The 27,443-nt window shown below is 46.4% G+C and overlaps 1 protein-coding gene across 5 annotated transcripts in view; it reads right to left on the minus strand.

Annotated features, from left to right (window-relative positions):
• Nucleotides 1–27,443, minus strand: part of adam11 (ADAM metallopeptidase domain 11) — a 159,152-nt gene that overhangs the window by 99,666 nt on the left and 32,043 nt on the right. For all 5 annotated transcript variants that reach the window (XM_078424546.1, XM_078424550.1, XM_078424548.1 and 2 more), the window contains exons 5-6: nucleotides 7,913–7,995; nucleotides 3,642–3,705 (exon numbers count right to left, since the gene is read on the minus strand). In XM_078424546.1, coding sequence (XP_078280672.1) covers nucleotides 3,642–3,705; nucleotides 7,913–7,995 — 147 coding nt within the window. The remainder of the gene's footprint in view (nucleotides 1–3,641; nucleotides 3,706–7,912; nucleotides 7,996–27,443) is intronic.

Below are 27,443 nucleotides of genomic sequence, written 5' to 3' on the forward strand. Positions count from 1 at the left end.
ATCATACTGTGCAGCTCAAAGTGTTTGATGGCCGTAAAGGAAGGGAATCATTTTGGAAGGAATCAGTTAATTTGTTCACCCTTGCTGCTTTGAGAAATTTGCAGCTAATTCTGCCCATTCAAAATAACATATATTAAGGATGTACTAGACTAAAAACTACTCTCTATTTTGGTGGAAGATAGACACAAGAGGGAGAACAATGGAGTGCCCAGTGTGGGGGGGCCGCCGAGAACTAAGGGGGGCCACAATGAATGTGTTAAAAATGGTTTGTGTTAAACTGGGATACCTGTACCTTTATGTCTACCTTTATGTGGTGACTCTTTGCATACCTTGGGTACAAAGAATCTCACTGTGACTTGTCCCATGTGATATAAAGTATCATTCATTCATTCATTCATTCATTCATTCATTCATTCATTCATTCATTCATTCAAATGCTGGAGTAATTCAGTGGGATAGGCAGCATCTCTGGAGAGAGGGAATGGGTGACGCTTCGGGTCGGGACCCTTGTAGTAGGGGGCAGAAAGCTGGAGGAAAGAGGGTGGGACGGGACAAAGCTTGGCAAATAAGTGGATATTGGTGAGCGAGGGTTTGATTTGTAAATGGATGGAGTAAGTAAAAAAGGCGAAAGGTGAAAAGGAGATGAAAAGATGTCAAACAAGGTGAGAAGAGGAAGTGTGAAATGTACAGCCGTTGGGTTGGATATAGATGGAAGGGGACAGGGGGGGGAAGAATTCCAGCACCAGAGTGTTCCTTGTGTCTCCTGATGATATTTTATGTTTTGGCCTTTCCATATCTAATTCAGAGGTCGACGTTAATCATGAACCAAAAACATAATTCCATCCCCATTCTGACAATATCCAGCCAAGCCCAATGAAGGAATGGTGTTTTTTCTCGTCCCTGCTCACGGAGAAATTATATCTTTGACCTGCTTCAGACTGGGATGCCACACGAATCCACACCAGATCTCAGGGGACCAAATCAAAAATGAGTCTGTTTCTCAATCGAGCACGATTGTCCATCTGAGTGCTTTAAGTATGAACAGTGCCAGTACATGTCAGCTATATGTCAGTACACTGATACCTGGAGGTTTATTACAGGGCGGCGCGGTGGTGCAGTGGTGGAGTTGCTGCCTTAGTGCCAGAGACCCAGGTCCGTTCCTGACTATGGGTGCTGTCTGTATGGCATTTATACGTTCTCCCCGTGACCATGTGGGTTTTCTCCAGGTGCTCCATTTCCTCCCACACTCCAAAGATGTAAAGGTCTGTAGGTTAATTGGCTTTGGTAAGAATTGTAACTTGTCCCCAGTGTGTAGGATGGGGCTAGCATACAGGGATCGCTGATCAGTGCGGATTCGTTGGGCTGAAGGGCCTGTTTCTGTGCTGTATCTCTAAACTAAACTAAACTAAACTAAGATAGAACGTTTGGAGATCATAAAGAAAATCAGCTGCTTTAGGCTTTTTTTTATCCCCTGAGTAATGAACAATTTTTTGGTTGTTCTAAAAGACCTTCACAGTTTCTGGCAGTTGTGACTCTTTTGAAAAGTCATCCCATCTGTCTGCACTGCAGTAACCTAATTACTGTTTTTGATCATTGGGTTATGTTGCCAAGCCCACACTGCAGTAAATATGAGCTATGGCATTGCGTGATGTGACTCTGTTTTTAATGGATCGTTCTGCATTTCATGTTATTTATAGTCACAAGCTGGAGAGTCTTGTGTCAGCTAGTAAGTTGAACTATGGTAGACAATTGGTGATCTATTACTATGATAAAATTGCAAAGACACATTACCAAATACATTAAATTCATAAAATGTCGATATAAGTAGATGAGGTTTTAAAATTTAATGTTAATAGAACATTACGTGCAGATGTTTTGGAATATTGCCACTTTTAGCTGGAATAATTTTAATTTGCAATCTAGGAAATGGTCATTTGTAACCTAACACCTCACCTGAGCTAAAATGGACACTTTCACGAGGGCTTACAACATTATATATCTGCAAGATCTTGCTCACACAGGTTATTCTAGAATCCTGAACAGCGAGATCTCGAGGGATTATTAAGGGATTGGACAAGCTAGATGCAGGAAACATGTTCCCGATGTTGGGGGAGTCAAGAACCAGGGGCCACAGTTCAAGAATAAATAAGGGGTAGGCCATTTAGAACTGAGATGAGGAAAAACTTTTTCACACAGGGAGTTGTGAATTTGTGGAATTTTCTGCCACAGAAGGCAGTGAAGGCCGATTCACTGGATGCATTCAAAAGAGAGTTAGATAGAGCTCTTAGGGCTAGCGGAATCAAGGATATGGGGAGAAGGCAGGAACGGGGTACCGAATGTGGATGATCAGCCATGATCACATTGAATGGCGGTGCTGGCTCGAAGGGCTGAATGGCCTACCCCTGCAACTATTGTCTATGTATCTATGTATCTATGTCTTCCAAAATTCAATGTGGAACTATTGCTTGGAATCACTGTGATTGAAATATGATGCTGAGTTTACAAATGCTTCAGAAATCTGCCAAAGGCTCCTTAGACAGCTCCCGCCAAACTTCACACCTGGTCCATGGTCCTGACGTGAAAGGTCACCAAGGTATGTTCTCCAGAGATGCTGTCTGACCTGCTGAGTTACTCCAGCACTTTCTGGCTTTTTTCCTAGCTGGTAGAGGTGTCCAAACTCTACCAGCTAGGACAAAGGATAGCAAAAGCATGGGATCACAACCACCTAGAAGATTCCCTCCAAGACTCAGACCATCCTTACTCGGGAATGTATCGCCATTCTTTCACCGGACGGGTCAGAATCCTGGAACTCCCTTCATAAACAGCACAGTGGCAGTGTCCACACTCAAGGACTGCAATAGTTCAAAACACAACTCACCATCTCCTTCCCAATTAATGACTCAATTCAATTCAATGATTCAACGACACTTTATTGTCACATGTACCTAGGTACAGTGAAATACGTTGCGTGCAATCCGGTAAAATCATATAATAGATAAGCACAATCATTGTGTCCAAAACTACAATCTAGTAAGTCCAAAACTACAATGATTGTAGTGTAGCAGTACACTTCACCCATGCAGCAACAAATGCTGGCTCTGCCCTCCTGTGAAGCTCACATCCCGTCAATGAATAATAAACGGACTCTTCCCAGACCAAGGATCTCAGCATGGATTACCTAGAGCTCGATGCCTTTATACTCTGTTGAAGTTTATCCTTCCAAGCAGCAGAGGTTACAAGCACAGAACACTGGCAAGCTCCAGCTCCAGGATTATCCAGAGCTGAGCGATTAGAATTCTGGCTTCAGCTGGCTTGCTTTATGTGTGAGAGTTGTCTCATTGAGTGGCAGGATGAATGACTGGTTAGCACGCTACAAAAGCTTTTCACTGTACCTCGGTACACGTGATTAAACTGAAACTGAGTAGCATGACTCACTGGGAAGTGTGACTGGACGTCCTGCACTGACACATGGAACGACATCGCATGTTGTGCAGTAAGTCTTTGCAGCTCAATCAAGGGTGGGAAGTCTCAGATATTTACTATGCACCATTTGCAGCTAATGCCATTCACCAGTTGAGATACAAATCTACCCACGGCTTATTGGAAGTTATCCTAAGCGTAAATTAAGTGCCTGGGCTTACCTGATCAGTCTTGTTGTCCGTTAGTTCAATAACATAAGTGTAGTTCCCATCATAAAATACACCACTTGAGTTAAGGAATTAAAAATTCAGGATTAGTTCAAAATAAATGGAAAGTTAGTAAAATATATTCATAATTTTTCAACATATACTTAATCTACAAATCTTTAATTGCAATCCCCCCAATAGCATCCAACCCACACTCCCACCCACACCAGCACCCAGTCCCCACCTATCCTCACCAACATCATCCAACCCCACCCTATCCCCCCCAACCACACACAACCCCACCCTATCCCCCCCAACCACACACAACCCCACCCAATCCCTCCCAACCACACCCAACCCCACCCAATCCTCACCAACAGCACCCAGTCCACACCCATCCCAACAGCACTCAACCCCATCCCCCCCAACCACACCCAACCCCACCCAACCCCACCCAATCCTCACCAACAGCCCCCAGTCTGCACCCATCCCAACAGCACCCAACCCCACCCCAACCTCAACAACAATGCCCAACCCTTACCCCCATTCTCCACAACAGCACCCAACCCCACCCCATCCTCACCAACAGCATCCGACCCACACTCCCACCCTCACCAGCATCCAGTCCGCACCCATCCTCATCAACAGCACCCAACCCCAGCCCAACCTCAACAACAATGCCCAACCCCACCCCATCCCCCCAATAGCATCCAACCACACCCCATCCCCCCCACCACACACAACCACACCCCATCCCCCACAGCACCCAACCCCATCCCATCCCCCACAACAGCACCCAAACACACCCCATCCCCCACAACAGCACCCAACCCCACCCCATCCCCCACAACAGCACCCAACCCCACCCCATCCCCCCCAACAGCACCCAACCCCACCCCATCCTCCCCAACAGCACTCAACCCCACCCCCCATCCTCACCAACAGCAACCAGTCCGCACCCATCCAAACAGCACCCAACCCCACCCCATCCTCCCCTACAGCACCCAACCCCACCCCATCCCCCCCACCACATCCAACCCCACCCCATCCCCTCCCACCACATCCAACCCACACCCCATCCTCACCAACAGCACCCATCCCCACCCCATACTGCACTGCCTGCTTTCCTTGGACTGGATGTGAAACATCCAAAGCAGTTTCTGGCACAGGAGGCCATTCAGCCCACGGTGATCATGGCTGCTGAGAATGAACTTCTCAGACTGATCCTACGTCCCAGCTTGTGGTCTGTATTCTGGCAGATTTCAGCTGATCAAGTGCTTATCCAGGTCGTTTTGAACTACTTTTGAGGGTTTCTGCTTCAACTACCCTCCCAGGCAGTCAGATTCAGAACCATATTATACTTTCAGTGAAAATAATTTTCAGCTCTCCTCAAACTCTTCTGACCACTTAGCTTTTAGCAAGTTGGATGTTTCTAGTTGCCCAGTGTAGGCCTCTGACAACTCTGGACACGTGGACATACACATACGCAAACCAAAATACAAATGCAAAACTACTTTTCCCCATAACTACAGTACTTCCAAGACTGGTGACATCTTGTAACCCAATCGCATCCTCTCTGACTGGATGCACACGTGTATTCTGAAGTTTGAGTGTTATTATCCCATTATTATTATGCATTGTAAGCATCAATGCATTAGAATTTAGATTTAGAGATACAGCACGGAAACAGGCCCTTTGGCCCACCGAGTCCGCGCTGCCCAGCGATCCCTGCACATTAACACTATCCTACACACACTAGGGACAATTTTTACATTTACCCATACCTGTACGTCTTTGGAGTGTGGGAGGAAACCAAAGATCTCGGAGAAAACCCCCGCAGGTCATGGGGAGAACGTACAAACTCCGTACAGACGGCGCCCGTAGTCAGGATCGAACCTGAGTCTCCGGCGCTGCATTCGCTGTAAGGCAACAACTCTACCGCTGCGCCACCATTACCTTACTTACCTACCCGCTACATTCTGCTACATTCAGAGATCAATGAGCAATTGCCTCCAAGATCCCACTTTCTACACTTATCAGTATCCTACCCTTTAATAATTCCGGTCTCACTAGGGCCCTGTATAACTGCAGAAGGACCTCTTTACTCCTATACTCAATTCCTCTTGTTATGAAGGCCAACATTCCATTGGCTTTCTTCACTGCCTGCTTCCTTTCAGTGACTGATTCACTAGGACACCCAGATCTCGTTGTACGTCCCCTTTTCCTAACTTGACACCATTCAGATAATAATCTGCCTTCCTATTCTTACCACCAAAGTGGATGACCTCACATTTATCCACATTAAACTGCATCTGCCATGCATCCGCCCACTCACACAACCTGTCCAAGTCACCCTACAACCTCATAGCATCTTCTTCACAATTCACAATCTTGGTCATCATGGTCGTGTTGGACCAAAGGGCCTGCTTCCAATGCTTTATTACTCTTGGACTCCAGGACTATACTGCTTCTGGAACTTTCTGTCATCCGGCACTGCTGCAACACTAGCCCGCGGCAAACCCAATGACCTGCTCCTTGAACGGATGACATCTTCAAAACAATATTGTCTATGGATTGGTATTACATGAGGCAGATACATTACACCCCTTGTTTAATAATGGAGGACAACAGAAAGAAAACAATTTTCCAATTAACTGTCTAGTCAACATGTGCACTGGGTGCTTGGCAGATGGACCAACAATCAAAGGTCTCTCTGGGTTTGTGTTCTTATTCTGCAGTGCTAGTCCTGCACTCTCTGATACCTTCACATCTGCTTTGGTTAAACAAGATAGAAACAAGCCTCATTCATGATCAAGGAGTCATAGAGTTGTAGAGTCATACATCACGGAAACAGATCTTTGGACCAACTCGACCATGCTGTCCAAGATACCCCAACTAAGTTAGTTCCATTTGCCTGTGTTTGGCACAAATCCCTCAAAATGTTTCCTATCCACATACCAATGCAATTATGTAGGAAGGAACTGCAGATGCTGGTTTACACTGAAGATAGACACAAAATGCTAGTAACTCAGCGACTCCAGCATTTTGTGATTATCTTTGGTGTAAACCAGCATCTGTAGTTCCTTCCTACACCTCTATAAGATCACCCCTCAGTCTCCTGCACTCGAAAGAAGAAAGTTCTAGCCTGTTCAAACTCGAGTCCAACATCTTCGTAAAGCTTCTCTGCACTCTTTCCAGCTCAATGGCATCTTTCCCTCAGCAGGGTGACCAAAACTGAACACAATACTCCAAGTGCGGCCTCTCTAAGTGTGGTCTACCTGAGGTGATGCATGTGAGGCCCTCCTTTGTAATGATCTTGCAGATGTGTGTTATTATGCCTTCTGCCACATATGGTGTGAGTTGGATATGGGCTTCATGGTGGTTGTGTCTCAGCTCTTCGTGCTGGTAGATCTTTGGTCCCTCTGCTGCAGTAGTGTTTTTTTCTGGCTATCATCAATCTTTCACTTTCTGCACTTCTGGTTCCAGCAGCCAACTGTTGTCGTTTATCTATTGGGACTGCTCAATCTCACGTAAATGTCAGCTACAAACTGTAGGCATGGAGGACCAGCAATGCCAGTCCTCAGCTCTTCATGCAGATCTCTTTCCACAGTAGTTGTGTCCCCGCCATTCATTCCCATCCCCAATTGCTAAAGAAATTAGTGATCGGAGGGCGACACGGTGGCGCAGCGGTAGAGTTGCTGCCTCACAGCGCCAGAGTTGCTGCCTCACAGCGCCAGAGACCCGGGATCGTTCCGCACTATGGGTGCTGGCTGTACAGAGTTTGTACATTCTCCCTGTGACCGCGTGGGTTTTCTCCGGGTTCCTCCAACTATCCAAAGATATGGGGGCGCGTTTCCAGGCTTTATCTCTAAAGTCTCATTCTCCCGCATTACTACCTTCCCAATTACTAGCCAGACCCCATTCTTTACCCCTCTCATTACCACATCCCTTCACACCCTTTATGCCCTCTCTCCCCCTCACCATCACCTCTCCCAGCTCCATATCCCATGGCTCTCTCCAAGCTGCACCTCCCTTCTCTGTGTCAATACTGTCACTCCCATTTCCCTCAAACCTTTCTGAATTATCGTGGCCTTTCACCACAAGTTTCTTCATCTCTTAATGGCTTAGAAATGAAGTAAAATTAAATGAGATTCTGATATCCACTTCAATTAGACCCCCGCCCATCTCCTCCTCACCACTTCAGCACTTCTACATTTTCTGCCGCACAAACATCTGAGCCAATGTCCATTCAAAATGAGGGCCATTTTGTAAGCCTCTGTACTTACTTCAGTCCATGGCATGTTGACATGGCCGCAAATGAGTTGGAGAGTCCTCTGATTTCCCCATGGTAGTAACAATGTTCGACGCCCTGAAAATGAACAGCAATGTAATTAGTGTCATGCCCTGTAGTGGCTCAGCAATGCGTCCAAACCAACATGCACAACTAACTGCGTTGGAAGGAACTGCAGCTGATGGTTTATACACAAAATGTTGGATTAACTCAGCAAGTTAGAAGGCATCTCTGGAGAAAAGGAATGGGTGATGTTCCGGGTCGAGAACCTTCTTCAGACCGGATGTCTGTTGGCCAACAATCGGGCACTTGTTTCTGCTTTGGTATCAACTGTGAATGGAAGCTAATCCCATTACTGTTCCATTGATGCAGAACATGAACATTGATCAGATATTGAACACTGATCAGCAATTGAACATTGACTCAGAAAAATGAACAACTTATTCTGATAGGAAAGTTAAAGTAATGGCTACTTTAGCGGAGAGAAAATATGTTGAAAATAAGGAAGCACCAGCTCTCTTGATTCCATTAAAAGGATTTCTTCCTGTTTCATTTCACAGGGTGGCACATTGACACAGCTGTAGTGTTGCTGCCTTACAGCACCAGGGACCTAGGTTCGATCCTGACTACGGATGCAGTCTGCATGGAGTTTGCACATTCTCCCCATGACCACATGGGTTTTCTCCAGGTGCTCCGGTTTCCTCCCACATCCCAAAGATGTACAGGTTTGTAGGTTAATTGGTTTTGGTAAAGATTGTAACTTGTCCCAAGTGTGATAGTGTTAGTGTATGGTGGTCACTGATTCAGCACGGTCTCGGTGGGCCAAAGGGCCTGTCTCCGACTATAGCTCTAAACTAAACATATCAAGTCAGTTTTCCCCAGAACAGAAAGAACGATTTTAAGAATGGGTTTGAGTTGCCTGTTTAGTGATATTGAGCTGAAATACTCTCCCTTATGTTACACCTTCAAATTAGTTGGATGGAATTTGAAAGAAAATCAAATATGTTGCCTGTGGTAACATGATTTCCAGTAGCTGTCATAAACAATTCTAATCACAGAGTTCAGCACAGCTGTCCTTAAAAGTGAGATGAACCTTGTGCAAAAGTAATCATAAAACTCGTGTTGGAAAGAACTGCAGATGCTGGTTTAAATCAAAGGTAGACACAAAATGCTGGAGTAACTCAGCGGGACAGGCAGCATTGGCCAAATTTCTCTTCGCTAACTGCAATGGAACTTTCCCCTTGCTTGAAGGCGATTTAGGGGTGATACTGCAGCACAGCTGATAGAGCCACTGCCTTGTAGTGCCAGAGACCCAGGTTCAATCCTATCCTCGGCTGCTGTCTGTGTGCAGTTTGCACGTTCTTCCTGTGATCGCATGGGTTTTCTCCAGGTGCTCTAGTTTCCCCCACATGCCAAATATGTGCGGGTTGGTAGTTTAATTGGCCGCTGTAAATTGCCCCGTTGTGTGTAGCTGACTGATAGAATCTGGGGGAATTGATGACATTATGAAGAGAATTAAGATGGATTAGTTGAATATAGGATTACTGTATGATGGGCTGATCGAGGGTCAGTAAAGCCCTGGTGGGCCAAAGGGATGTTTCCACACTATATCTCACTCTACCTCACTCTACCACACACGTACTATATCTCACTCTCTCTAATCAGTTTGTACAAACAGCCACTCGCCCGCCTTCAAACAATGCTTTAAATGTAAGAAGGAAAACAGTTGCCGTTGCCTGGTTTGGCACCTTTGACACTCTTTGCCTTGCCCGGTCCTCTGTATTTCCTGAGCCTGGAGATTTTGGGAACGTGTGTTGAAGGCACAGCAGCGATACTCTACATGAAATAATTCTCTGACAGCCATCAAAGTGTTTCCCTTTCATTCTGCATCGATGCAGAACACCTTAAGGCACTGGACCATTTTAAGATACCTCTGACTGTAGTAACAATAACCAGCTCAGAAAGAGCACATGCAGAGACTTATTTAAAATTACATTGTGTCAAAAGAGCTCTGCATCTGGATTATTTTTCTGTGATTGTATTTCTCCTCCTTGTTGGGCCTGTAGTGCATCGAGTGAGTCCAATTTCGCACACGGCCTTGAATAAAACCAGCATGCCTACCCGAATCAGCTTGCACATTCATGCAGCTCGAAGTCTTGCGTTATTTAGTGAGACAAAAATAATTCACCCTGACTGATATGATTCTGCTTATGAATTTCTCTCTTGCAGCTTAACTGGAATTGATCCTTTCAATGGAAAATAAATAAAAGCTGCAGGTGCTGGGTTTGAAATCTAAAATAAAGATGCTGGACAAACTCAGTCAGTCCAATCGCATTTGTGGATAGAGAAGCCAGTGACCCTTCCTGAGAACAGACGTAAAGTGACGTTTTGTTTTTGAAATGCATTCAAGAGAGAGCTAGATAGAGCTCTTAAGGTTAGCGGAGTCAGGGGGTATGGGGAGAAGGCAGGAACGGGGTACTGATTGAGAATGATCAGCCATGATCACATTGAATGGCGGTGCTGGCTCGAAGGGCCGAATGGCCTTCTCCTGCACCTATTGTCTATTGTCTATTGAATCCTTTTCATAGAGGTCACAGGGCCACACAGTGAGTCCTGGGTGATTATCCGACTGACAGCCCTGCCAGCAGTACTCACCCAGTCACCAACATCACTGCACCTGCTCGTTAATGGATCACACTGAGAAGGATAGTGTTCATAAGTCAAAGGATGAGAATTAGGCCATTCGGCCCATCAAATCAACTCTTCCATTCAATCATGGCTGATCAATCTTTCCTTCTCAACCCCATTCTCCTGCCTTCTCCCCATAACCCTTGCTATCCGTACTGATCGTACTACTAGGGCGGCACGGTAGCGCAGCGGTAGAGTTGCTGCTTTACAGCGAATGCAGTGCCGGAGACTCAGGTTCGATCCTGACTACGGGTGCTGCACTGTAAGGAGTTTGTACGTTCTCCCCGTGACCTGCGTGTGTTTTCTCCGAGATCTTCGGTTTCCTCCCACACTCCAAAGACGTACAGGTATGTAGGTTAATTGACTGGGTAAATGTAAAAAATTGTCCCTAGTGGGTGTAGGATAGTGTTAGTGTGCGGGGATCGCTGGGCGGCACGGACTTGGTGGGCCGAAAAGGCCTGTTTCCGCGCCGTATATATATGATATGATATGATCAAGAATCTGCCAATCTCCACCTTAAAAATGTCCACTGGTGGCCTCTGCAGCTGCACAGCTGTCTGTGGCAATGAATTCACCGCCCTCTGACTAAAGAAATTCCTCATCTCCTTTCTAAAGGTACGTCCTTTTATTCTGAGGCTGTGGCCTCTGATCCTAGACTTTCCCACAAGTGGAAACATCCTCTCCACATCCACTCTATCCAGAATATGACAATCTGCATTCAATGGCTTCCTGTTTCACCCCATGGGACACCACCATGAGATTATGGAACTCTTATGTACTAATAAGAAAATGGCTCGTTTGTGTGACAGCATTAAATATGAGGTCATATCTTTCTTGGACAGTCCCTCAGGAATAAGGATGTTTGTTCACTTCAGGTCTGTGCTTTCGAAGGCGGTTAATGAGGCCAATATTGACATCAGGTGGAGATAACTGAGCGGCACGGTGGCGCAGTGGTAGAGTTGCTGCCTTACATCGCCAGAGACCCGGGTTCGATCCTGACTACAGGTGCTGTCCATACGGGGTTTGTACGTTCTCCCTGTGACCATGTGGGTTTCCTCCGGGTGCTCCAGTTTCGTCCCACATTCCAAAGACGTGCAGGTTTGTAGGTTAATTGGCCTCTACAAGTTGTCCCTAGTGTGTAGGGTAGAACGAGTGTACGAGTATCACAGGTCGGTGCAATCTCGATGGCCCAAAGGGCCTGTTCCCACGCTGTATCTCCAAATTAAACTAAACTAAACTGGGGCGAGGGGCAGCTTGTGAAGTGGCCTGCTCCTTCAACATGGCTTGTGTGTGCTCCAAAGCATGGATCAATGCTCTCTCTATCAATACTAATACAGATTAGGATTGTTTTCTCCGGAACGTCAGAGGTTGCGGAGAGACCTGACAGAAGTAAATTAGATTATGTGAGGCATAGACAGGGTAGACAGTCAGAACCTTATTCACAGGATGGATAAATCAAAGAGGGATTAGCTTTGAAGTGAGAAGGGAAAAGTTTAAAGATGTGCGGGACACGCTTTTTTTACACAGAGGGTGGTGAGTGTGTGGAACGAGCTGCTGGGGTGGGGGATGAAGCAGATACCTTAGTGGCATTTAAAAAAACCTTAGGATAGACACATGGATATGCAGGGGATGGAGGGATATGAGTTATGCACAGATAAATAAGTGATGTACTTGTTGTCATGTTCGGCACAGACATCGTGAGCCGAAGGGCCTATTCTTGTGCTGTACTGTGCTATGTTCTTCTTTGTGTTGTGTTCATGGGATAGAGATTTAGCATCACAGAGTCATGTAGAATGGAAGGCTGCAACTCTTCTGCTACCACTGCTACTGTAGTCAAGGCCAGTTTACACCTAAAGTTGATTTAATCCCGTAATCACAACTATTAGCGAGGTTAGTTTAGTACAGATAACACAATATTATGGCGAGTCCGAAACTTGCTAGTTGTAGACGAAGTTTATTGCAGTTTATTGCAGTTTCCTGGACCAATCCCCATGGTCGCGTTCCCTCGCTGGCCAATCCGAGGGTTCGACGACCTGGACCATTCTCTATGGTCGCTACAATATGTCCTTTATAAAAGGGAATGGTACATTATGGTAAATGGCAAAAACTCAAAGTGCTGCAGTAACTCAGTGGGTCAAGCACCACCTCTAGGGAACATGGATAGGCGACGTTTCAGGTCAAGACCCTTCTTCAGACTTCAGACTTACTGCAGCACATTGTGTTTTTGCTGAAGACTCTAGCATCTGCAGATCTTTTTGCCTATATTGTAATTGAACCAGGACCTCTTCCTGAAGGCTATTTGTATCACAATTAAACCATAAGTACCTTAAAATCTGCTTCACAAAGTCAGTTAATGATTGTTGTGTTTCACATTGTGATAGATAATGCCATCTCAAGCCAGCTTAAAATAAAATAAAATTCATTGATTAACTCGAAGAGGACCAACAGAATCTGCAACTTGTGCAAAATATTCAGTCCTAATGGTGTTGTCCTAAAATATAGATGAGCAACTTCACAAAGGTAAGGATGCCTGCTTTTATCAGACAAATTCTAAAGATGATTCAGGTCTGTTTGATAAACACAATCGATCATTTCCTTCCTCCGCCTCAGTTTTATCCCTGTTGACTTAAAGTGCTTGGTTTCTCCCAACGTCCTTTCCAATGCTAATTCAGTTCCCGGTAAGAGGCAGACAGCTTTTCAAATTTGACAAGGTAGAGCATTGTGAGGAAAGGGGACCGATTAATTTTCATTGAAAATAGTTCAGGAAACCACTTGTCCAGAAAAATGTGAGGTGTTGCATTTTGAGAAGTTTAACATGGGCAGACCCTACACAGTGAATGGCAGAGCTCTGGGAATGTTGTAGAGCAGAGGTATTTAGGAGTGCAGGTACAGAGTTTCCTGAAAGTGGCATCACATGTAGATAGGGTGGTCAAAAAGGCTTTTGGCATTTTGGTAGAGTGTAGAAGTTGGGAGGTCATGTTGCAGTTGTATAAGTCATTGGTGAGGCCGCATTTAGAGTATTGTGTTCAGTTTTGGGCACCATGTTACAGGAAAGACGAGGTAAAGCTGGAAAGGGTGCAGAGAAAATGTACAAGGATGTTGCCAGGGCTCAAGGGCCTGAGCTACAGGGAGAGGTTGCACAAGCTGGGACTCTATTCCTTGAAGTACAGGAGGATGAGGGGTGATCTTATAGAGGTGTACAAAATCATGAGAGGAATAGATCAGGTAGATGCACAGAGTCTCTTGCCCAGAGTAGGGGAATCGAGGACCAGAGGACATAGGTTTAAGGTGAGGGGGGAAAGATTTAATAAGAATCTGAGGGGTAACTTTTTCATGCAAAGGGTAGTAGGTGTGAGGAACGAGCTGCCGGAGGAGGTAGTTGAGGCAAGTATTATCTCAACGTTTAAGAAACATTCAGACGGGTACATGGATAGGATAGGTTTAGAGGGAGAAGGGCCAAACACAGGAAGGTGGTACTAGCGTAGACGGGACATGTTGGCCGGTGTGAGCAAGTTGGGCCGAAGGGCCTGTCTCCAGGTTGTACGACTAGATGACTCAATGAGAGATCCAAAGGAAACAGATTCCTGCTTCACCTGACAACACCCCGGACGGATTCAGGGCTGGAATAATTGCTACTTCAACTAAACCTAAAACTAAAAATAAAACAAAACTACAAGTAAAACTAAACTCAAATTCAAACTCATACTCAACCTAAATTTCTGGCAGAGGCTAGGAGCTGCTAAAGCAATGTTCAAGGTGCAATGACATGCAAGGCTCAGTAACAGAACCAGTACCACAGAAAACAGAACAAGATACCACATTTGGGCTTTTAGTGCAGTTCTTATATTATTTATGGAACCTTGAGTGGATCATTAAAATTTACTAAAGCTACATTTACCAGGAATGCTAGTTGTTAATAAAAAGCTGCTGAAATATACATCAGCAAAGAAATACCTTATAAAACCAGCAGAATGTCCCCAGAGAAGTGGGCTAGATTTGGGGCGTTAAAGAGGAAACATTTCTCAGAATGTGTCCTTACAGAGGGTGTATCATAATTATATTGCATCTTCCGTGCTGAATTTTGTTTTTAGAACATGGCAAAGATCCCAAGGTTAGGCCCTTCGGCCCACAATGACTGCATCATGTTCAGCACAGATATTGTGGGCTGAACGGCCTGTTGCAGTGCAGTACTGTCCTATTTTCTCTGTTCTAAACAAAAGCTTCAGCAGCAGATAGACACAAAATGCTGGAGTAACTCAGCGGGACAGACAGCATCTCTGGAGAAAGGAATGGGTGACGTTTCAAGTCGAGACCCAAGAGTTACTCCAGCATTTTGTGTCTATCTTCAGTTTAAACCAGCATCTGCAGTTCCTTCCTGTATGTAAACTTCTGCAGTTCAGATGTGGTATATTTTTTATCCATCCTCTTTGTCCACGCCTGAAATGAAGGACTCATTCTGAGACACAACTCCACAAATGTTAATCAGTCTTTGTCACGGCTCCCGATTGCATCGATCGACCACTGCTCTGTAGTTGGGCCTAATCTTGCACTTGGCCAGGGGCCACATGGGTGAAGGCGCCAGGAGATGCCTCAGCCAATACATTCCATATCGCCTTCATTATCAGTGCAAACTTCCTCACGTGCACAATTTTAAATCGGAACTCATTGCAGTATTATAGGTAGCTCGCGCTCCCTGCAATATTGAAGGGTGCAGTTGTATACAGTGGACATGTTAGAAGAAAGAGATTTCTTCCCTCTTTGCTGAGGTGATGGTTTTACTTATTGAAACAGTACAATGCCCCAGCAAGCAATATTACAAGAAAATCTTAACCTCTGGATATATCATACTTTAAACACGTGGAGATTGGAGCACTGCCCGGCTGCCAGCGTCCTCCTCCTGCTGATAAAGCCTCACATTAAGCACCACCACCTGTGCTGTTGGTCACGCTGGAAGTGCAATGGGACTCTGCTGGAGCATTGTGACAAAGTGCTGGAGTAACTCAGTGGGTCAGGTAGCATCCTTATCTCTCTAAATTACCGTCGAGGTCTCTCGTTTCCCCTTCCCCTGGCTCTCAGTCTGAAGAAGGGTCTTGACCTGAACCGTCACCTGTTCCTTTTCTGCCGAGATGCTGTCTGTCCCGCTGAGTTACTTCAGGGTTGTGTGTCTATCGCTGGAGAACATGGATAGGTGGCATTTCGGGTTAGGACCCGTCTTCAGACTGATTGTATGGGGGGGGGGAGGGTAGCGGAGGGGGGGGGGAGAAGAGGCGTGGGGGAAGTGGAAGAGGGGCGGGGGCGGCACAAAATCTAGCAAGTGATAGGTGGCTACAAGTGGGGGGGGGAGGGGGGGAGGGGGGGAGGGGGGGCGTTAGCTGGTAGATGGTTTGACAAAGGCCAGAGATGAAAAGACAAGATGCATGAGATAAGGAGATAAGGGTAAACGAGGCACGAAATGTGAAGCCATGTGGTTTCATGGCCTTCACTGAACCTTGAGTTGTCCATCGATAGCAAAATCCAGTACTCCCCGAACATGTAAACAGCATATCCGCACTGCTTAACGATCTTAATGGTCAACGTACAGTGAGAGTGGGCCCAAAAGAGATGGCTGCAGCAGCCATGCGCGGCCGTACCTCGACAGTAGATCTGGTTCTCTGCCGCAGATCCGGGAGTCATCTGAGGCTCATCTCCTGCTCGACCCCGAAAACCTGGACCCAGTGAGGAGCACTGCAACAGCAACGGACGCTGGACAAAGGGATGTTTTCAAGATGGCGGCAGAGGAGAGGATCTGTGTCGCCAGCAACACGGGCCTTTAAGGCCAAGAGAAGGACTGGGTGATGTTTCGGGTCAAGACCCTTCTTCAGACTGACGTCAGGGGGGGCGGGACAAGCCCCCCGTTTCTTCCTCGACCGTAGAACCAGCCAATCTCCATCTACTGGAGATGGAGTACATGGAGTTTGGCTGGTTCTACGATCGAGGAAGAAACGGAGGGCAAATCCCACCCGCCCCCCCCCCCCCCCCGACATCAGTCTGAAGAAGGGTCTCGGCCCGAAACGTCACCCATTCCTGCTCTCCAGAGATACTGCCTGACCCGCTGAGTTACTCCAGCTTTTCGTGACAATAAAATATCACCATCATCATCATGTTATGACATCCGGGGAGCTTATATTTTTGAATATTTATTATATATTTTTTTTTTAAATGTAAGCGGTAACCAAATTAGTATGCCAATAATTTTAGGCCGCTGATCAATAGCAAAGCATTAGGTGAAGTCCAGTCACCCTGGGTTTTCCCCTCAGTGCCAGCTTTCCTGCCCTTCCCACTGTACCTGGGGGTGACTGCAGACGAACTGGTAGATGACTGGTAATTAGCAGAGGCTAGATCTCGCGGTGAGGGATGGCTCCCAGCCACTTTGTGTCCAGGCAGCTCATCCTCAGGCTGCACCAACTCACCAAGGGCAGCAGCAGCCTGGTCCAGGTGACTGATGACCTGCGAGAGCTCTACTCCTGTGGCAGTAGAAGGGAATTAAATTACGTCTCCCCAAGAAGGGGTTTGTAGGTTAATTCTTAGTGATTCAGTTATAACGTATCTGTCGCATGTACCTATGAACAGTGAAATCATTTGTTTTTGCATACAGCCCGGTAAAATCATACAGTACACAGAGTGGCCACGTTTCTGGCACCAACAAAGTTACAAAGGTTCACCAAACAAATGTACAGATGCTGGAAATCTGAAGGGCCTTTGAACTGGAACATTTTGTGTTATTCTTTCTCCACATGCTGTCTGCCTGCATTTGGCCTTTCCGATCCATATACTTGTCCAAATGTTTTTTTAAATGCTGTTATAGTACCTGCCTCAACTATCTCCACTGGCAGCCTGTTCCATATAACCACCATCCTTGGTGTGAAACAGTTGCCCTTCATGTTCCTTTTAAAACTTTCCCCTCTCATTGATTAGTATTGTGTCAGGGGTTATGAGAAGAAGGCAGGAGAATGGGGTTGAGAGGGAAAGATAGATCAGCCATGATAGAATGGCGGAGTAGACTTGATGGGCCAAATGGCCTAATTCTGCTCCTAGAACTTATGAACTCACCTTAAACCTATGACCTCTTGATTCCCCTACTTTGTGCACCCACCATATCTAATCCCCTCATGAGTTTTTCTAACATTGTCTGTTTTTATTACTGTAGCATTCTTCTACTTGTGCAGTCTTTGAAGGGTTAACACTCTCTCCTCCCATCTGCAGACACTGTTTACATTTCCAGCTTATTTAAGATTTTCAGTAGGAACAGGAAATGGAAAATATCCTGCAGAATCCAAAAAAATGGAAATGTTTACTTTTGATTAATAGGAAGGCAGAAATCACACACGGATGATTTATAGTCCTTCTGCAATTAAAAATAGATGATGCTGTAAATGGGCAGCAACTGGTAGGAGCTTCTCTCAAACACAGGACCAAATATACTGACCTGCTGTGCTATTGCAGAATGTTTTGTTTCTGATTCACAATTCTAGGAATTGATATTTTGTCTTAAGATGCCCCATTTAAATGTAATAGGAATATGAGGGACAACATTTTCAAACAGAAGGTTGGTGGGTATATGGAATGAGCTACGAGGAATTGATTGAGGCAGGTACAAGTACAACATCTAAAAGACATTTGGATAGGTACATGGATAGGAAAGGTTTGCAGGGATATGGATCAATAGACAATAAACAATAGGTGCAGGAGGAGGCCATTCAGCCATTCAATGTGATCATGGCTGATCATTCTCAATCAGTACCCCGTTCCTGCCTTCTCCCCATACCCCCTGACTCCGCTATCCTTAAGAGCTCTATCTAGCTCTCTCTTGAATGCATTCAGAGAATTGGCCTCCACTGCCTTCTGAGGCAGAGAATTCCACAGATTCACAACTCTCTGACTGAAAAAGTTTTTCCTCATCTCAGTTCTAAATGGCCTACCGCTTATTCTTAAACTGTGCCCCTGGTTCTGGACTCCCCCAACATTGGGAACATGTTTCCTGCCTCTAACGTGTCCAACCCCTTAATAATCTTATACGTTTCGACAAGATCTCCTCTCATCCTTCTAAATTCCAGTGTATACAAGCCTAGTCGCTCCAGTCTTTCAACATATGACAGTCCCGCCATTCCGGGAATTAACCTAGTAAACCTACGCTGCAGGCAAATGCAGGCAATTGGGATAAGCTAATATGGGGCCACTTTAGCATGGTCGATGTGGGCTGGGGTCTATTTCTTTGCTGTACGACTCTCGGCTTGCTGAGCCAACACCCTTTCCTTCAGCTAGATGAGATGTAGGAATGAGATTTTAATGAGTGACTGACCAATGACATGCAAACGGAAGCCAATTCTTCGATTATCATAACTTCCTGAACAAAATTCAGATGGAGGCAACACCCTAAGTGCTGCCACTGAAAATTAATTACAGGCTCAATGAATTTGCGGAAGGCTGTCAAAGTACAGGCGTGGATTGTTTCCCTTGGAACGCTGGAGGTTGCAGGGAGACTTGACAAAAGTATATAAATTATGAGAAGTATAGATAGGGTAGACAGTCAGAACATTGTTCCCAGATGTAAAAATCACATAGCTGAGGGCATAGCTTGAAGGTGAGAGGAGCGACGTTTAAAGGGGATGTGAGGGGAACGTTTTATTTTACACAGAGGGTGGTGAGTGTCTAGAATGTGCTGCTGGAGGGATGTGGATTATGTTCAGGCAGATAGGAGTTGGTCTTGGTATCATGGTCGACTCCGACATTGTGGGCTTGTTTCTATTCTGCACTGTGCTATGAATATGTCTAGGCTAAGGCACTGAAAATGATACCAGAGACATGGCTTGTTTGGTCCGTAAGTGATATCCACTTTCACATTCCAAGAGGCACAGTTTCTTTCTAATCTATAAATGTGGTAACAATTACTTTGACCCAATAATACTTTCCAAATGACTGTGGGTAAAGTTACCTGTCACAACCCAGGAAAGGAAGCCGGGGAACCTTCATCATCTCCACCCTTTGTACTCCAGGACCATGAAAACATGACGATCACCATGCCCCTCATGATGATGTGCCTCAACTTCTTTCCAGTCCTCAAGAGTACAAACATTGTGTTCCTTTAGTGGACCATTAAACCTGGTTTAATACAGGTCCATCAGTGATTTTCTGGCACCCTTGGTTCCAGAGCCTTGCTGGATGATCCCTTTTGCTGGTGGACACAGCTTCCTAGAGGAGTGCAATGGCACCGGAATAGCGTTAGCCTTTATGTATTGGTGGGGTTATGGACTGTGAGGAAGGCTGTCAAAGTACGGGCTTGGATTGTTTCCCCTGGAATGCTGGAGCTTGTAGGAAGACTTGATAGAACCTCGATGCTGACATACCGGCCCGCAAAGTCGGCCTCGGTTGTTGGCTACGGGAACGGATCTGCCGGCTCCGGCCGGGCGGGAATTCCAGAGCAGAGTCCCAGCCGCAGGGGGAAAACGTAACCCGCCAATCGGCCGTGGAATATGGCTATGGGAAAGGATCTGCTGGACCAGGGTTCCAGAGCTCCGGCCGCAGGGGGCAAATTTGGCCCACTGATTGGCGCAGTGATGAGGTCGAGATTGGCCGCCTCACTCATTGTTGGTTGACTTTTACTGGTCAGGCCTGAAAACAATCATTAACACTGTTCATCGTGCTGTCCATTTTAAATGTTGCTTAATTAGGGCCATCTCCTTTTCCCTTGTCCTGTTATGTGTATCCGACAGTGATCAGTGGCTGGGGAATGCAACTCTGTAGTTACTACTGCATTAATGCTTTATGTGTGCTAAAACCAAATGTTCTGCTTAACAGCTAAGCCACGTGACCGCTGTAACAAAATACATCACAGATTAATCCCTGCAAAGGAGGAGTACTGCTCAGTGATCTCAGTACTTGGAGACAGAAATCTCTGCTGATGTTGTTATTATACAGTGACACCAAAGATCTGTAAAGAGACAAAATGCTACACGCTAGAGGAGCTCAGCAGGTCAGGCAGAATATGTGGATGGAATGGACACATGATGTTTGAGTTGGCTCCCTTCTTCATTCCCTCCCCAGATTCTGCCTGACCCGCACAGTTCCTCCAGCACTTTGTGTTTTGTATAAGGAGGCAAGTGACTGACAAAAGGAGCAGAGCAGAGAACTGCTTCAGAGAACAGAGAAAATAGGATAACATGAAACTGATGTAGATGGGTGGTGGTTGGTTGGCGTGGGCTTGGTGGGCCTAGGCTAGGGCCTGCTTCCTCGCTGTATCTTTCAATCAAAAGTGTGTCCGATATGCTTAGATTTTCTGGCAATGATATACAGTACACACAAGTTTTCTAATCTGTCCTAGCCTTGTAAACCTCTCCTAGTTGGACCTTATCTTCCTTCTGCCCATCCTCCACATACAAACACCAAATCTGATTCCTCACTGTATGCATGTTCTGATCTACTTAAATGTACATCAATAATTGGGCATCTGGGACAAGATACAAATTTTAACTTTTAAATGTTGTTCCAATACCTTGTCCATAACAGTTTCATTCATTTTACCTTCTGTTCACAATTAGAACCACACCTGCTCTCTGCCTATGATCAAACTTTGAATATAAGGCAGATTATGCAACAGATATTAATTAATGGCGATCACGTGGAATCGATTTCCAAACTTGCTTTCCATGGACACCAATCAAAAGGTTACAGCCAAATGAAAATATATCAAATAGTAGTTGCTGTGGTGATATTAATTCTGCAGCAACCACCTTCCAATAAGGTCACCTTAACTTTCTAAAGTCAATGTGTTTGCTTCCTCTCAGCTCAAATGGACAAAGAATTCCATAAACCTAATGCATGCATCAAGCACTTATTCAATTCAGTCAATAAGCAAAGTACACTGAAGATTAACTCCCTGAAAGTGGCAACACAAATAGATAGAAACAACGAGCATAGAAACATAGAAAATAGGTGCAAATCTAAGCATCTAGGCGCAGGAGTAGGCCATTTGGCCCTTTGAGCCAGCACCGCCATTCAATATGATCATGGCTGATCATTCAGAATCAGTACCCCGTTCCTGCTTTTTCCCCATAATCCCTTGATTCCGTTAGCCCTGAGAGCTAAATCTAACTCTCTCTTGAATACATCCAGTGAATTGGCCTCCACTGCCTTCTGTGGCAGAGAATTCCACAGATAGGATGGTAAAGATGGTTTCAGTGTTCGTATCCCTTTGTTATCACCTCTTCATCAGCCAACGATGAACCATTGCAGGATCCACCATTCCTGAGTCATTGGTGCCGGCTTTGATTTGTTCTATACCCTTCCACATCTCTAGTTTCCCTCTCCCCTGACTCTCATTGTGAAGAAAGGTCGACCCAAAATATCACCTATTCCTTTTCTCCAGACCCGCTGAGTTACTCCAGCATTTTGCTCAAATATAGGCATGCTTGTCTTCATTGGTGAGAACTTTGAGTGTAAGAGTCGAGAAATCATGTTGAAACTCTTTAGGACATTGGTTAGATCTCATGTGGAATATTATGTGCAGTTCTGGTCCCAACATTACAGTGGCGAGCGGCGAGGTGAGGCGAGGCTGGGCCAGTGGCGAGGCGAGGCCAAGCTAGCGGCGAGGCGAGGCCAAGCTAGCGGCGAGGCGGGGCGAGCGGCGAGACATGTGTTTTGCGGAAAAATGTGAGGCAAAATCAGAATGGCGGAAGAGAAATAAGAAAGCGGAAACTTTCCGCCAAATTCGGAAGGGTTGGGAGGTCTGTTAAACTGATAGATAAAAACCGGTCGGGGCCCAGCCTACAACACACACCTTCAGGTTGGTCAGAGGAGCAGCAGCTGAAGGAGTGTGGGGATTGGCTGGGAAGGGAGTGGCCTTGTCGAGGGAAGTGCGAGTCTTCGGCGAGAAGGCTGAGGGAGGAGACTACGCCAAAAGTTGGAGAGGGAGAGGGAGAGGGTGAGACGATGTAAGGAAATGACTGTTAAGCTGAGTCAGTGTGATGCTTGCAGGATGTGGGAGGTCAGGGACACCGCTGGTGCCTCTGGCTGATACAACTGTGGTAAGTGTGTCCAGGTTCAGCTCCTGAAGGACCGTGTTGGGGAACTGGAGAGCCAACTGGATGACCTCAGGATCATCCGAGAAAATGAGGCATTCCTAGACAAGGCCTTCAGTGAGAATGTTACACCAAAAGTACCGGAAGAGAGAAGGGGGGGGGGGGGTGACGGTGTGGAAGAGAAGGAAGCTTGGAGTGCCAGAGACCCCGGGGGTTGTACATCTTGAAAACAGGTTTGCCCGCTTGGAAGCTGTTGGGACAGAAGACACTGCCAGTCTGAGCGGCGAATAAGTCTACGAGGCAAAATGTGGCGCTGAGGCAAAGCCGAAGAGACCGACGTCAGGCAGAGCCGCGGTGATAGGGGACTCCATCGTGAGAGGTACGGACAGGGGTTTCTGCAGCAACAGGCGGGATTCAAGGATGGTGTGTTGCCTCCCTGGTGCCAGGGTCCAGGACATCACGGACCGATTGCAGAGCATCCTCAAGGGTGAAGGTGAGCAGCGGGAAGTGGTAGTGCATGTCGGCACAAACGACGTCGGGAAGAAGAGGAAAGAGATTCTGCAGCATGACTTTAGAGAGCTCGGAAGAAGGCTGAAAAGCAGGACCTCCAGGGTGGTTATCTCCGGTTTGCTTCCAGTTCCTCGTGCTGGTGAGAGCAGGAACAAGGAGATAGAGGATCTGAGTTTGTGGCTGAGGAGCTGGTGCAGGGAGCAGGGATTTAGATTCTTAGACCACTGGGATCAGTTTTGGGGTAAGGGGGAATTGTACAAAAGGGACGGATTGCACCTCAACAGGCGGGGGACCAGCATTCTGGCAGGCAGGTTTGCCACTGCTACACGGGTGGTTTTAAACTAAATAGTGGGGGGGGGTTCAAATGGGAGAGACAAGGATGGAGTTAAAGGGAAAGAGAGTATGGAAAAGTTAAGAAGGGACCCAGAATTAATGGGATAGAAAGCTCACGAAGGAATAGGAGAGAATGGCCAAGTGTAATAGGAACCGATATGAAAGGTGAGATGAGCAAAGGATTAAAAGTATTATATATGAATGCGCAAAGTACAAGAAATAAAGTGGATAAGCTTGAGGCTCAGTTAGAGATTGGTAGATATGACATTGTGGGGATTACAGAGACGTGGCTGCAGAAGGATCAGGACTGGGAACTGAATATTCAGGGTTATACATCCTATAGAAAGGACAGGCAGGTGGGCAGAGGAGGTGGGGTAGCTCTGCTGGTGAGGGATGGAATACAGTCCCTTGCAAGGGGTGACATTGGGACTGACGATGTAGAGTCACTGTGGACGGCACGGTAGCGCAGCGGTAGAGTTGCTGCTTTACAGCGAATGCAGCGCCGGAGACACAGGTTCGATCCTGACTACGGGTGCTGCACTGTAAGGAGTTTGTACGTTCTCCCCGTGACCTGCGTGGGTTTTCTCCGAGATCTTCGGTTTCCTCCCACACTCTAAAGACGTACAGGTATGTAGGTTAATTGGCTGGGTAAATGTAAAAATTGTCCCTAGTGGGTGTAGGATAGTGTTAATGTACGGGGATCACTGGGCGGCACGGACTTGGAGGGCCGAAAAGGCCTGTTTCCGGCTGTAGATATATGATATGATATGACTGTAGTTGAGGAATTGTAAAGGTAAGAAGACACTAATGGGAGTTATCTAAAGACCCCGAAACAGTAGCCCAGATATTGGGTGTAGGTTGCAGCAGGAGTTAATACTGGCATGTAACAAAGGTAATGCCACTGTGGTTATGGGGGAATTCAATATGCAGGTAGACTGGGAAAATCAGGTCGGTTCTGGACCCCAAGAAAGGGAGTTTGTAGAGTGCCTCTGAGATGGATTCTTAGAGCAGCTTGTACTAGAGCCTACCAGGGAGAAGGCAATTCTGGATTTCGTGTTGTCCAATGAACCAGATTTAATAAGGGAACTCAAGGTAAAGGAACCGTTTGGAGTTAGTGACCATAATTTGATTAGTTATAATCTGGAATTTGAGATGGGAGAAGGTTAAACCAGGAATGTCAGTGTTACATAGAAACATAGAAACATAGAAAATAGGTGCAGGAGGAGGCCATTCGGCCCTTCGGCCCTTCGAGCCAGCACCGCCATTCATTGTGATCATGGCTGATCATCTACAATCAGTAACCTGTGCCCAACTTCTCCCCATATCCCTTGATTCCACTAGCCCCCAGAGCTCTATCTAACTCTCTCCTAAATTCATCCAGTGATTTGGCCTCCACTGCCCTCTGTGGCAGAGAATTCCACAAATTCACAACTCTCTGGGTGAAAAAGTTTATTTTTTAACTCTTTTAAATTCTCTGCCACAGAGGGCAGTGGAGGCCAAATCACTGGATGGATTTAAGAGATAGATAGAGCTCTAGGGGCTAGTAGAATCAAGGGATATGGGGAGAAGGCAGGCACGGGTTATTGATTGTGGATGATCAGCCATGATCACAATGAATGGCGGTGCTGGCTCGAAGGGCTGAATGGCCTCCTCCTGCACCTATTTTCTATGTTTCTGTGTTTCTAAAACCATGAGAGCACAGATAGGGTCGACAGTCAGAACCTTTTTCCCAGTGTGGAAATGTCAAGAACTAGAGGGCTTAGTTTTAAAATGAGAAGGGCAAAATTTAAAGAAGACTAGACCAAGTCGACCCGTTGGGCCAAAAGCTCTCCTGCATTGGTGCAGCACCCTCTCCTCCCCCGCTCCCTTCTTCCTCCTCTCCCCCCCCTCCCCCATCCCCTCCCCCATCCCTCCCTCCTAACCTCCCCCCCTCCCAGGGAGTAAGGTGGGCCTAAAATTGTTGCGCTATCATGTACCATTTTGGCTGTAGTTCAGGAACAAACAAACAAACAAACAAACAAACGAGAGTTTTAGTATATAGATGTGTGGGGCAAATTATTTTAACACAGAGAGTGGTGGGTGCCTGGAACATGCTGCCAGGGATGTTAGTGGAGGCAGATATGATAGTGGCATTTAAGAGGCTTTTAGAGGCACATAGATATGCAAGGAATGGGCAGATATAAACCTCGTGCAGGCAGAGGTGATTAGTTTAAGTGGGTATCATGTTTGGCATAGACAATGTGGGCTGAAGTGCCTGTATCTGCTCTATGTTCTGTGTGCTAAATGTCCTTTCTCTAAACTTCAGTAAGATCAATGCCTTTCCTTGTAGAAACCTTTCACAGGCTATTCATGATTAACTGTCCATCACCCCAATTTTTTGCCTCTCATATATTCAAGATAAATGACAGGTGTCTCCCTGACCAGAGAACCACTCCCAAGACTATTTCTTTGGCCACCCTTTACCATGTCCACCTTGTGACTACGTTACAACGGTATCCTTCCCTGCCTTGCCTCCTTAAGTGTCTGTCTAAATGTATCGTATATGTAGTAATTGTACCTGATTTCACCACCTCCTCAAGTAGCTTGTTCCAGATATCAATTACTCTCCGTGTTAAAAAACCTTACTGTTCAGATCTCTCCTCTTCAAAACTACTTCCTCTCACCTTCTGTCTATCCACTGTTTATTTAGATACATCTACCAAGGGAAAAATATATTGACTATCTACCCTATCCGAAGGTATTTATTCACAAAATGCTGGAGTAACTCAGCAGGTCAGGCAGCATCTCAGGAGAGAAGGAATGGGTGACGTTTCGGGTCGAGACCCTTCTTCAGACTGATGTCAGGGGGGCGGGACAAAGGAAGGATATAGGTGAAGACAGGAAGATAGAGGGAGATCTGGGAAGGAGGAGGGGAAGAGAGGGACAGAGGAATGATCTGAAGTTGGAGAAGTCGATGTTCATACCGCTGGGCTGCAAGCTGCCCAGGCGAAATATGAGGTGATGTTCCTCCAATTTCCGGTGGGCCTCACTATGGCACTGGAGGAGGCCCATAACAGAAAGGTCAGACTGGGAATGGGAGGGGGAGTTGAAGTGCTCCACCACCGGGAGATCAGTTTGGCCAATGCGGACCGAGCGTAGGTGTTCAGCGAAGCGATCGCCGAGCCTGCGTTTGGTTTCACCGATGTAAATAAGTTGACATCTGGAGCAGCGGATGCAATAGATGAGGTTGGAGGAGGTGCAGGTGAACCTTTGTCTCACCTGGAAAGACTGTTTGGGTCCTTGGATGGAGTTGAGGGGGGAGGTAAAGGGACAGGTGTTGCATCTCGTGCGGTTGCAGGGGAAAGTGCCCGGGGATGGGGTGGTTTGGGTAGGAAGGGACGAGTGGACCAGGGAGTTACGGAGGGAACGGTCTCTGCGGAACGTAGAAAGGGGAGGGGATGGGAAGATATGGCCAGTGGTGGGGTCCCGTTGTAGGTGACAGAAATGTTGGCGGATGATTTGTTGGATCCGCTGGCTGGTGGGGTGGAAGGTGAGAACGAGGGGGATTCTGTCCTTGTTCCAAGTAGGGGGAGGGGGAGCAAGAGCGGAGCTGCGGGATGTAGAAGAGACCCTAGTGAGAGCCTCATCTATAATGGAAGAGGGAAAGCCCTGTTTCCTGAAGAACGAGGACATCTCTGACACCCTAGTGTGAAACACCTCATCCCGGGCGCAGATGCGGCGTAGACGGAGGAATTGGGAGTAGGGGATAGACTTTTTGCAGGAGACCGGGTGGGAAGAAGTGTAGTCCAGATAGCTGTGTGAGTCAGTGGGTTTATAGTAAATGTCCGTCACTAGTCTGTCTCCTGTGATGGAGACGGTGAGGTCCAGAAACGGGAGGGAGATGTCGGAGATAGTCCAGGTATATTTAAGGGCAGGATGGAAATTGGAAGTGAAGTGTATGAA

This window comes from Rhinoraja longicauda, chromosome 29, assembly GCF_053455715.1.
Source record: "Rhinoraja longicauda isolate Sanriku21f chromosome 29, sRhiLon1.1, whole genome shotgun sequence".
NCBI classification, from domain to species: Eukaryota; Metazoa; Chordata; class Chondrichthyes; order Rajiformes; family Arhynchobatidae; genus Rhinoraja; species Rhinoraja longicauda.